Source organism: Pseudonaja textilis, chromosome 1, assembly GCF_049901715.1.
Source record: "Pseudonaja textilis isolate UNSWEBS1 chromosome 1, rPseTex1.2, whole genome shotgun sequence".
NCBI classification, from domain to species: Eukaryota; Metazoa; Chordata; class Lepidosauria; order Squamata; family Elapidae; genus Pseudonaja; species Pseudonaja textilis.
The window spans coordinates 317655488-317668229 of NC_141990.1; the positions used below are offsets into that span (position 1 = coordinate 317655488).

The window sequence follows — 12742 nt, forward strand, 5'->3', positions numbered from 1 at the left end:
TGCCACGGTTCACCCAGGTTCCCGTGAAGCCGTATCCGGACGACAGAAAAGGAGCCACATGCATTGCAGGAGCCGCTGCGTATCAGGATACACTCCCTTTTTTTCTTTCCTTTTTAATGCGCCAGATCCATCTGAATCCAACTCTCTGCGCTCAAAGATACGTCCCAGGTTGCCCCCTTCCTCCTGCCCGTCTCAGAGGGCCAGCAAGGCAGAGTTTTCCTCCGGGGTCTCCCTGTCGCCCCCCTGAATGCAGGCCCATTCGGGCTTCCTGGCTCTGTTGGCGGGGCCCAGGTTCCTCCTCTTCTCCTCCAGGCCCGCGGGAGACCCGAGGAGTCTCGGGAGAGGCAGCGGAGAGCCCAGCCTGCCTTCCCATGGGATCTCCTCCCCGAAGGAGTTCACGTCGTAGAGATAATCCAAGCTGGTCACGGCGCTGAGGATCTCCGGCACGCTGTAGTCAAAGGAGAGTAGCTCGTCCGGCAGGTTGAGGGACCGGATGTCACTGGATGAGTCCTCGCCGCCGGAGAAGCAGCCCTCCTGCACCACGGCCTCCCCTGGAAGAGCCGCCTGCCCTCCGCCTCCCAGGTCCTCCAGGGGGGCCTCGGTGTCCGAATGGATGGGCAAGCAGTCAAACAGCTTCATGGCATCTTCTAGGGGGACCTGGTCCAGCAGCGGAAAGGCCTCGCCTGGCTCCGCCATCAAGGACGTCTCCCGGGGAAGAATCCCCTCCAGGTTCACGCAAGGCTCCAGCTGTTCCATCCCGCTGCAGGGGACTGGCTCTTCGGGGTGGCTGCCAGGGCTCAGAGGGAGCTCCCCCATCCCCAGGGGCACCTCGCTGACCTTGAAGTCGGCTCCTTCCACCGGGAAGCTCTTGAAGACGGGGAAAGCTAGGCCGGGCCTGGGGTCAAGTGGTTGGTAGGGTCCCATCTGGCTGGGATGCTGCTGCGGATCCTTGAGACTTGAATCCTGGACCACGGCCAACAGTTTGTGGTCTTCCACGGGCATCAGGCTCTCGCCGGGCAGGCGGGGCACCTCCACAAACGGGGAGCCCTGGGACAGGTTAGCCACAAAGCCGATGTGGTCAGTCAGCTTGGCGGGGGAGCCCTCGGGTTTGAAGAAGGGCGTGGCAAACAGCGGGTTGCCGGCCACGGGCTGATAGGGAGCGTAGGGCAGCGGCTGGACGGAGCCCTTGAGGTACTTCTGGTTGTCCAGAAGATATGAGTTTGTGGGGTTGGGCCCGCCGGACAGTTTGTACATGGAGGGCTGGACGAAGTTGGCCGTGGCCCACTCGATGCGGTAGATTCGGGGGTCGAAGAAGCAGCCGCAGGGCGCCATGTGGAAGCCTGCAACGAAGGGCGAAAGGTCAGGAACAGCTGGAGGGGAGGAACCGGTCCGGGCCTAAGCCCAGCCGGGGTGTGACGGACAACGCCGTTGGTTTGGAAGCGTCCAAAATGGCTTTCCTTGTGCCCAAGATGCCCTGAAGTCCGGGGAAGAAGGCCTCGCCCAGCCAGAGCAGATGCCCATACACGGATGCTTTACATGCAAGGAGCCCCATTCCCACCTCCTGCACTGCATGGGCCAGGAAGAGGGACAGATGCACGAGGCCGAGATAGGCAGATGATAGATGGTAGGTAGGTAGGTAGGTGATGGATAGGATGAAGAGAAAGAGAGAGAGACAGAGAGAGGAGAGAGACGTGACAGATGATCTATTAGAAGAGAGAGAGAGAGAGAAGAAAGAGAATGAGAGATGAGAGGAGAGAGAAAGGAGAGGTGATAGACAGATGATTGATTAGATAGATATGATGAAGATAAAGAGAATGATAGATGAGAGGAGAGAGAGAGGAGAGATGATAGACAGATGATAGATTAGATCGATAGATATGATGAAGATAAGGAGAATGATAGATGAGAGAGGGAGAGATGATAGATGATAGATTAGATCGATAGATATGATGAAGATAAAGAGAACGATAGAGAAGAAGAAAGAGAATGATAGATGAGAGGAGAGAGAGGAGAGATGATAGATGATAGATTAGATAGATATGATGAATATAAAGAGAATGATAGGGAGAGAGAAGAAAGAGAATGATAGATGAGAGGAGAGAGAGAGAAGAGATGATAGACAGATGATAGATTAGATCGATAGATATGATGAAGATAAGGAGAATGATAGATGAGAGAGGGAGAGATGATAGATGATGGATTAGATCGATAGATATGATGAAGATAAAGAGAATGATAGGGAGAGAGAAGAAAGAGAATGATAGATGAGAGGAGAGAGAGGAGAGATGATAGATGATAGATGATAGATTAGATCGATAGATATGATGAAGATAAGGAGAATGATAGATGAGAGAAAGGAGAATTGATAGATGATAGATTAGATATGATGAAGATAGAGGGAATGAGAGAGAGAGAGAAGAAAGAGAATGATAGATGAGAGGAGAGAGAGGGAGAGATGATAGACAGATGATAGATTAGATAGATATGATGAAGATAAAGAGAATGATAGATGAGAGAGGGAGAGAGAGAGAGAGGATGAAGATAAAGAGAAAATGATAGCTGAGAGAGAGGAGAATTGATAGATGATAGATTAGATATGATGAAGAAAAAGGGGATGAGAGATGAGAGAGGGAGAGATGATCGATTGACAGAGAGAGAGAGAGAGAGAGATGGATGGATGGATAATAGATATGATGAAGCTAGAGGGAATGATCGATGATAGATATTCTACACATAGATACACAAATGAGAGAATGAGAGATGAGAGAGAGGAAAGGTAACTGCAACATGAATCAATCATCTTGAGCATTAGAGGAACATTGATGGACACCACAATGTCCAGTCCTGGTCTTCTCCCCTGGATGGGGACGGGGGAGCTCTACCTTCAGAATGGGGGGGGGGGTGAGTCCACCCTTCCCCCAGGACCCCTGCAAGAGGCCTGTCCAGTTTCTACAATTTCCCTCCCAAGAACTTTTATTTTTAAATAACTCCGGTTTCCCTTAACCCTCCCCGGCTCCACCAACCCCACAAAATATTGCACCACTGGGTTGCATCTGCGGTGGATGAAAACTCTTTGGAGATGAGATGTGAAGCGCAACGGCGAGCACAGAAGGGACAAGCCAGCATCCTGGGGTTGCCACAAAGGCCACTCTGCCACAAGGGCTCCTTTTTCTACGCACCACGGAATATTTACCTGCTGGGGGCGCTGCGCAAAGGTCTTGGCTGGGCAGGTGATACAAACTGGGTGTTCCTGTAAGGACAACACAAGACGATTCAGCCGCTTCCCAGGGTTCGCGGATTAAGCCAGGATTGGTGGCTTCCCCCCTCAATTTACCACGTCTGGCTGCTGTTTTTATCCTCTGGCTTCCCATTTGGACCAGCGTAGAGTTTGGATGGAAATGTGGCCGCCAGCTTTTAGGGTTTAGCCAATCCTGGTTTAGCTTGGCCTTGCCTTCTAAAGTGCCTTTCCGACCTGTTGGCCTCCTATTTGTGCCGGATGGTGGTTTAAGTTTGGGTGAAACCATTGGGTGGGTGGGTGGGGGAGAATGGAGCAGAAAGCTGCGTCAACTTCACCCCTGCAGAAGTTTGCAAGAAGTTTTGTATCTCCTTCCAAGGCTGAATTGCGGGGAGGAGGAAAGAGGGTGGAAGGAAACCAGCTACTTTTGGGGGCAAGGGTGTCTTCAACCCCACCCCCATCAGGGCATTTCAAGAGAGCTTGATTTTGAGAGCAAGGGGTCCTTTCTTGGCAGAAATGGTGAAAATCTACCACCCCTGTCCCAGCCGAGAATTTCATCTGTCCAGTCATCCCCTCGGGGGCGGTTTCAAGCAGTGAAATAGGGAGGGGGTTGCATCCCTGTCCTTTCAAGGGGGTAGGAAAGCCAGGATGCCCCACCAAGAATGAACCCAGGAGGGTGGGGGGCGGGGGTTGTGGACCCATAAGACCGATTCATCCCTTTCCTTGGGCAACATCCCATGGGCTCCCCGGGGATGTCCGTGAGGTCCAGCTGGGTCCAGGAAGTTGCAATGGGGCACTGCGCCCTCCCAGAAGAGGGCCCAAGCCTGGGAAGGCATAGATGAGCCCCCACCCACCTACCCCCCCAGGGCTGCCACTCCAGCTATGGGTCGAGTAAGGGATGCCTACCTACAGAGGCAAGGTTTTCGGGCAGGACAAACGCCGGGAAGCATCGGTTGCGCTGTTGCCCGTCGGTTCGCTCCAAGGGTCGAGAGGCGTAGGTCTCGTGCTGGGGGTAGAAGACTTTGGGCTGCTGCATGCTCCTTCTGGGCGGGACGAAGGACCTTCTTCCCATCTGGACCCCCGTGGAGGGAGGGGCGTGGCTTCCTGGAGTCCGTTGCCATGGGCACCCTCCTTCTGTTTGCATGGTTACTCAGAGACAGGTTCCAGGTGGGTCCTTTATAAGTTCTGCATCCCCTCGACCCCTGTGGGGCAGACAGACGGACGGACGGACGGACAGCGGGGTAGGGGTGGGGGTGGGGGGAAAGAGAGAAAGGGGGCTGGAGGAGAAGAGGTGGGCAAGGAAGAACCAAGATGGGGCAAGGGGGGGGTCTCTGGTGTGGGCAGAAGATCCAGGGCCCCCATTGTCGTCCTCTTCGAACCTCCTTTGGGCATTCCAAGAGTCACGTCTGTGGAACGGAGGAGCCACGTGGGCACCAAGAGGGCTGGACGTTCCCCAAATCTGAGCTGTGTCCTCCCCCCCATCCCTGAAACCTGAGGGAGCAGTCAAAAAAGGCAAGATGGCCACCCTGGCGTCTAATTGAAGCTCTGCCCTTCGTGTGGCAGTTAGGATCTATCCGTGGCTGGCCTCTTCGGGGTCTCCCTGCTCTCTCCTCCTCCCCCGCCCTCCCAAGCCCATTGGGGTCCTGGCTAGGGTGGGGAGGGGGCAGAGTGTCCGTGGTGCTCTGGTTTGTCTGGGTCTTGTTTTGAAGGCTTTGCCCTTCCGATCCGTTGCATCTTGGCGGGAGTCCTCGGTGCTCTCTGGGCTGTGGGGTTTTCTTGCAGATGTTTCACTACCCAACTAGGCAACATCGTCAGTGCTAGTAGGGAGTGTGGGATTTGCTCTCTGTTTATCTACTAGTGGCTTGCTCTTTCAGTACTGATGGGAGAGTATTTTTTTTTTCCTCTTGGTACTTCCTTGATTAGGATATTGCTTGACTCTTGGATGAATTCGTTTATTGTCATTGCACCTCGTACAACGAAATTAAATACCATCTTCTGTGTACATTATGACTGTGAGGAGCGGCCAATGGTGCTACTCAGCGTGCCAAGATTCCAAGTAATACACCCACTGCAAGCAGAACTCCGAGCCAAATTGGTTCCTCAAAGAACAGTTTTATTTGGAGATCAACTGGTAGAAAGCCAGCTCTGAATCTTGGCATAAACTGGTGGAAAACCAACTCTGAATGTCCCCGCGCTTTCCACCACATTAAAAAGTAAACGCTTCCTGTTTTCTCAAAACAAGAAACCACATTGTCCAATCTGGGTAGTGGCTGGTTGCCTGGTTACGTCTCCCCTCCTTCTCTGGCCGGACAGTTGTTGGAATGTCTCTGACTCATAAAAGGACTATCCTGTTTTGGCTACAACCACCATCTATCTCTACCCTCCCTTCAGCTCCAAGCTGTGTCAACCTGAATCCATGTGAAAAGAAACCCTAATAGGAAAAACCCTGCAAAAAAAAGGAAAAAGGCTGCAGCCAGACCAACTTCCGGTTTGACACGCGGCTTATCTCCGTGTGGTGGTTTTTCTTGCAGATGTTTCATTACCCAACTAGGTACCTTATTTTTCAAAGTATAAGGCACACCTAGCTTTTGGGGGCGGAAAACAAGAAAAACAAAAATCTGCCTTTGCAGCAAACAGCCAGTTTCAGCTTCAGCGCAGCCTGATTAGCACAAGCAGCTGATAGTCGCTTGGATTGGCCTCCCAACGATCAGCTGTTTCAGGCTGCAGGGATTGCCGTAGCCTATGGCTGCCTCCGTGCACCCTGTTTTCAGCCGCCACACCCCATTTTTGGCCTCGGTGCACCCCATTTTTGGCCTCCGCATGCCCCATTTTTGGGTCGATCCCACAAGTTTTAAGAGGCTGCTATGGAATACCTAGGTGTTATGACTCCCCTTCAAAATTCAAACGAACAAAACAGAAAGCAGCCGTTTCACAATTAAATCAAACGGAAAGAAGTCTTACAAGATAACGGCTGGCAGAAACCACAGCATAAATCTTTACTCTGTCCGGCAAACCAGTCCTGGCAATAAATCTCCAGCCTCAGAGCTTCTTGCTGTAACGTCTTCACTCAAATAGTTATTTTGTTCCTGGCAAAATGTACCAGCCCAGCTGTGTCCTTTTATACTCATTGAGGCAACGTGCTAATTTACTGACTTGCTCTCCTCATTCGCTCCAGCTGATTTTGCCTTTTCAACCGTCTTCTGTTTTTTACATTTAACCACAAATTTTCCAAGTTCTCATCTCCACTAGAAGACTCTCTCAAAACTTCCCTGTCAGCCATTCCTGGCTGTTGATCAGATAAGGAACCAGAGGAGGTCAAAGGTCCTGACAATTCTAATACATCAGGTCTGTCGTCCTTTGTCACGTCCATCTCCTCATCCTGGTTATCAGTCCAATCACTGAGCCAGGCCGGCTCATATTGTTCTTCCATGACCTCTTCACTTGAACTCATATCAATCACAGGAGCTGAATCCAAGCCCGGAGCCACAACACCTAGGTGTATTTTCCCTAACAGGCGGGGCAACTTCAGTTGCACTGGGACTGGATTGATGACCAAGAATCCTAACTACTAGACCACCAATAGGGAGTGTGGGGCTTTCTCTTGATAGTCCCTTGATTCGGATATTGCTGGATTATTTGTCTGGTGTTAATCCCTGCTTATCTGAGTTTCTCTTTCTGTGAATTCCTTGGTGTTCTCTGAGCTTGGTGGTTTTGTTGCAGACATTTCATTACCAAGCTAGATAACATCATCAGTGCTAGTAGGGGTTGTGGGGTTTGCTCTCTCTTCATATACTAGTGCCTTGCCTTGTCTGCATTGGTAGGAGAGCGATTTCTCCCTTAATAGTGCCTTGATTAAGGTATTGCTGGTTTGTCTGGTGTTAATCCCTGCTTATCTGAGTTTCTTTTTCTGTGGAATTTTTGGCGCTCTCTGAGCTTGGTGGTTTTGTTACAGACGTTTCATTACCCAACTAAGTAATATCATCAGGGCTGTAGCTAAGGATGTTACTAAGGACCCCACAGCTCTGAGCTACAGATATTTTCCTCTTATTGGTTGTATCTCTAAAATGCTTTCATGTTTAGTTTACCTTATTGTCCTTGCACCTCATACAATGAAATCAAACACCACCTTCAGTGCACATCATGACCATGAAAATAAACACAAACACACATCCTTCACACGCCACACCTTGAACTGAGAATCCCCAACACCACACCAGCACTGCACTATACAGTAGAATTCAAAAGAGTTACTGCCTTGGGATACAAGCTGTTTTTCAGCCTATTTGTCCTTGTTTTTATTATCCCATACCATCTGTCAGATGGTAATAGTTTAAAAAAAAATAGGGTGCCCAGGACGAGATGGATCTTTGAGGATGTTTTGAACTTTCTTAAGGCAGCGGGAGCTATAAAGCTCTTCCAAAGAGCGGAGAGGGCAACCCGTGATCCTCTGGGCAATGACGTTCACCCTCTGGAGTGCCGTCCTATCTGCCACCGTGCAATTGGCAAACCATACAGAGGTGCCGTAAGTTAAAAAAAATAAAATATTATTTTATTTATTAATTTATTTTTGTCAATTGCTTACAAGATAATAGGTATAAATACAAAGCATAGTTATGAATACATGGATACGAACAAGAAAAATTAAAAGAAAGGATAGGACAGGGACGATAGGCACGTAGGTGCGCTTATGCCGCCCCCTACAGACCTCTTAGGAAAGGGGTGAGGTCAATAGTAGACAGTCTAAGGTTAAAGTTTTTGGCGTTTAGGGAAGAAACCACAGAGTCAGGTAGAGGATTCCAGATACTGACCACTCTGTGGCTGAAGTCGTATTTCCTGCAATCGAGTTTGGTGCGGTTAACCTTGAGTTTGTATCTGTTGTGTGCTCCTGTGTTGTTGTGGTTGAAGTAGAAGTATTCATTGACAGGTAGGACATTGCAATATATCATTTTATGTACTAAGATCGGACCGAAGGCGGCGTAGTTCTAGGCTTTCTAGGTCTCAAATTTCAAGTCTGGTGGCATAAGGTATTCTACAACGAGTAGAGGAGTGGAGAACTCTTCTTGTGAAATATTTCTGGACTTTCTCAACCGTGCTAATATCAGATACGTAATGTGGGTTCCAGACTGATGAGCTGTAGTTGAGTATTGATCTAGCAAATGTTTTGTATGCTGTAGTTAGTAGTGTGATATTACCTGAGAAAAAGCTACGTAGGATTAGGTTAACAACCCTTAACGCCTTTTTGGCTATGTAGTTCCAGTGGGCTCTAGCACTTAGATCATTAGAGATGAGGACTCCAAGGTCCTTGACAGAGCTTGGATCATCAACAAGATCTCGACTATTCAGCCTGTATTTTATTTTCTGATATTTATTTATTTTTTTGCCAATATGTAAGACGGAGCATTTATTTGTTGAGATTTGAAGTTGCCATTTCTTTGACCATTCTGATACATAGTCGAGGTCTTTTTGAAGGGTAGCTGTATTGTCTGTGGTGTTGAATAGCTTTACATCATCAGCGAAGAGAACGCAGTTGCTCAGCGGTAGAAAGTCACCAGCAGTTTTCCATCCAGTTGTTGTTTCCTGAGAAGCCTCGGGGAGTCTAATCTCTGCTGGGCCCTTTTGACCAGGGCTGTAATGTGATCCCCACCAGGTCAGGTCCCCTTTTACGGTAACACCCAGAAACTTAAAACTGGCTCCCCTCGGTCTCCATGGATAAGCAAGGGCTGGAGGTCTGATCTGTTCTTTCTCTCGTCCACTATAAGCTCCTTAGTCTTATTGGTGTTGAGGACCAAGTTACGGTCTCCACAGCATGAAAGCAACCGGACCACCTCATCTCCGTAGGCAGAATCATTCCCCCCCCACCCCCCGGAGATAAGTCCCACCTCTGTGTTTGTGTGTGTTCCAAGGTCACATGATCCCCTTTTTGTGACCTACTGACAAGCAAAGTCCAGGGGGAAGCCCGATTCACTTAACAACCATGTTGCTCACTTAACAGCTGTCCCAGGTATCACCTACATTTTAGGGGGTTAAGTTCTGAAGAGCACTTTTGCTGTTGCAGCCATTATTGTTTCTCAGCTTGCCAACAAACCATGGTGGAGTGAAAGGGAAGATGGAATGGAGGTTCCAGACATCCCCTCACCACCACCCACCAGTTCCTGGCTGCACGGCCAATGCAGGCCTACCGGGAAGGCATGGGTCAGGGGCCCAGAATTGGTACTAAGCTGGTGTCTCTGAAGGTATAAAAGGACACCATACCTTCTCCGACGTGGGGACTTTCACTGCAGGCACTTTGTCTCCGGTTTAGGCAGGGGATTGGGCTAGTTCAGTGGTCGCCAAACAGTGGGCTGGGGACCACTGGTGGTCCACAGAGAAATGTCACCCCCCAAGCAATGAATCCAGGCTGCGTGGGAACACAAGGCTTGCGTCACTTGCATTGCGAACAACACGAGGTAGTGTTGAGGCTCTAGAAATAGTCCAGAGAAGAGCAACCAGGATGATGAGGGGACTGGAGGCTAAAACATACAATAAACGGTTGCAGGAACTGGGCCTGGCTGGTCTAGGGAAGAGAAGGACCAGAGGAGACATGATAGCAGTCTTCCAATATTTGAGGGGCTGCCCCAGAGAGGAGGAAGGGGTCAAGCTATTTTCTAAAGCTCCTGTAGGCCCGACGAGGAATAATGGATGGAAACTGAACAAGGAGAGATTCAACCTGGAAATAAGGAGAAACTTTTTGACAGTGAGAACAATCAACCCATGGCACAGAAGTTGCCCTTGGACGTTGTGGGAGCGCCATCGCTTGAGACTTTCAAGAAGAGATTGGACTGCCATTTGTCAGAAATGGTGTAGGGTCTCCCACTTGGGCAGGGGGTTGGACTAGATGACCTATAAGGTCCCTTCCCACTCTGATTATCTGTAATCTGTAATCTGTAGTGAGAGGAAGGGGGAAAGGGGGAGAACTTGTACCACTCGCCCCACGTGCCTGGCCTGGCCACCGGGCTGCTTCTTTCCGCTTCTTCCTTCTTCTGCTTTTGGCTGCACGCAAGGAAAGCAGCCAAAGTCTTCCTTTCTCTCCCCCAAACTCTGCCAGAAATGAGTCTTTGGGACCCTGCAAGGCCTCCTGCTCCAAGAGGCTGAGCCGGCAAAGGCTCCTTTCTGGCGGAGTTTGTGGGAGAGGAAAAAAAGACTTCTGCTGCTTCTGCTGCTTTCCTTGCATGAAGCCAAAAGTCTCTCTCTTTCCCTGAGAACGGAGCTGGAGACGGTATCCTGTGATCCCAAATAAAGAGCGATCAATTGGTAGGAAAACGGGGTGGGGGATTTTCCTGCAGGCTTTTGGGGCGATTTTCCCAGAGTCTCTGGTCCGTGGGATTTAAAATGATGAGTTTGGTGGTCCCTGGGGTCCAAAAGGTTGGCGACCCTTGGACTTGATGACCTACAAGGTCCCTTCCAACTCTGTTAATCTGTAAATCTGTAAAGAACTGTATACTTGGCCTTTCTTCCTCTTAATCTTACCTCTGAAACAAAGGACTATTAGCTCAAACTCTGCCTCTCGAATTTGCTGTCCATAAGTTCCAGCCTGATGATAAAAGCTGACCTGAGGAAAAACCTAGCCAAGCTCTGGGCAAGCCGTACCTGCTGACCATTGAAACAGCCGTCCAAACTAAAAACCAAGCATGGACCATCACACACATGTCAAAGGACCAGTGGGAGAACTTAAAGAGTGGAAAGTGATTCCTGGAGAAGACCCGCTGAGAATAAACATCCCCCAAAACAGATGTGGTCATGGTGGTATGAATGGTTTTTGTTGGCGATGTTTCTTGTTGTAGGAGTAGCAACTTTTTCGTCTTTCCAGCCTGAGGCCTCTCTTATTCCCTCTGAAGATCCCCAAAGAAGCTGCGCAACTTTGCACTCTACCAATTGTGTTGCCTCTGTGATGGGAACTGAATATTGTTGTCGTTATTGTTGTGATTGTGAACTGATACACGCCTGCGGGGAATAGTGGGATGCTGTGATTGTGGAGCTGTGCGCAGGATTGCTCCCATATAAACTCTATATATTGGGGCATTGAATTCGGATCAACCTAAATTGAATCTACCTAGGAGATAGTGATATCATAAACCCCGAAGATATAGAATGGATTGATTTAATGCAATGGTTCAATTATTAGTAACCTATGATCATCTATGACTAGGATTATTATGACTAGGATTATTATTATGATTCTGATTATTAGATGATGAGGATGAGGATGATTGTGACTATGATTATTAGTAAACTATGACTATAACCTATGACTTACTTATATGACCTATAACTATCACTAAGTGCTATGTCTTATGATTCTTGATGAATGTATTTTTTCCCTTTATGTACACCGAGAGCTTATGCACCAAAGACAAATTCCTTGTGTGTCCAAGCACACTTGGCCAATAAAGAATTCTATTCTATTCCTTATTCGATTCTATTCTATTCGATTTGATTCGATTCTGGAATAATTTTCTTATGCAAAGCACTAATAGGAGAATACAATGCAATGATCGGTGTGAAACATCACACATTACAAGCAAGGGTGTTTTCTTTGCTAGATGTGACCTTTCAGTCTGCATTGACCCTGACACAACCTAGTAATTTGAAAATACAACTAGACTGATTGAGTTATGGATGGATGTGGTAACTCTTAATCGTCACGCTCCAGATGGCTTATAGTTGATACGTGGAAACTTTGCCTATGTGCAATTTTCTGGCCGCTGATATGGAGTAGGTGTATGAGGCTCTGTGAAACCTAGTTTTTTTTTTTTCCTACTGCCCATCGAACAAGGTGAATGACTGGGTGTACCTGTTTATGAGGAAGGATGATGTGCGGCCTCCAGAAAGAATGTCAGATATATGGACCAGCCACTTGAGCAGAAGATAGTGTGTCTCAGTTACAGAACTCCCATTTATACGCTGATTGGAATTATAAGGTGATTCTAGGCAGTGCTTGAAATGATAACTAATGAAACTGCCATTGATTTAAATTTAACAGCAAAACAGCAGGATTGGATGTCTAGTGTTGTTAACTTTTTGGAGGTCTCCTTCTCCTCACCTGTTTCATCCCTTTAATCCAGCTCATTGGGAGTCTGCTACCCCTCCCAATACACCAGCAAGTATCGCGGTCCTCCAGACTGTCCCCTTTAAATATGCTCCCCTAGTTCACCACCGACAGGAGGCATCCTGTCCTTAAAGAAAAAGGAGGAATGAAAGGACATAATAATTACTTGCTATTTCACTTCTGCAAGCATTAGAATTCCCTCTGCCACTTGGTTCCACCAGTGATCTAACTTCAGTTATCTTGGTTGTTGTGTTGTTGTTGTTGTTTTGTATAACTTGATGCCTGGAATGGCATATGTCATAACTTGACAGGGTTACACCAGGTAAATACCTGTGTTGCTAAGCACCAAGCTCCCCCTGTTCCTTGCTGCATGGTCAATGCAGGCCTACAGGGAAGGCATGGGCCAGGGGCCCAGAATTGGT

General features: G+C 48.5%; 1 protein-coding gene across 1 annotated transcript; it reads right to left on the reverse strand.

Annotated features, from left to right (window-relative positions):
- Positions 1 to 192: 192 nt before the first annotated feature.
- PRR22 (proline rich 22) lies at positions 193 to 4271 on the reverse strand. Its single transcript, XM_026722456.1, has 3 exons — positions 4142 to 4271; positions 3194 to 3250; positions 193 to 1340 (listed from the first exon to the last, which is right to left on the reverse strand). Exons 1-3 carry the CDS (start codon positions 4269 to 4271, stop codon positions 193 to 195), a joined length of 1335 nt encoding a protein of 444 aa, XP_026578241.1.
- Between the last annotated feature and the right edge of the window lie 8471 nt (positions 4272 to 12742).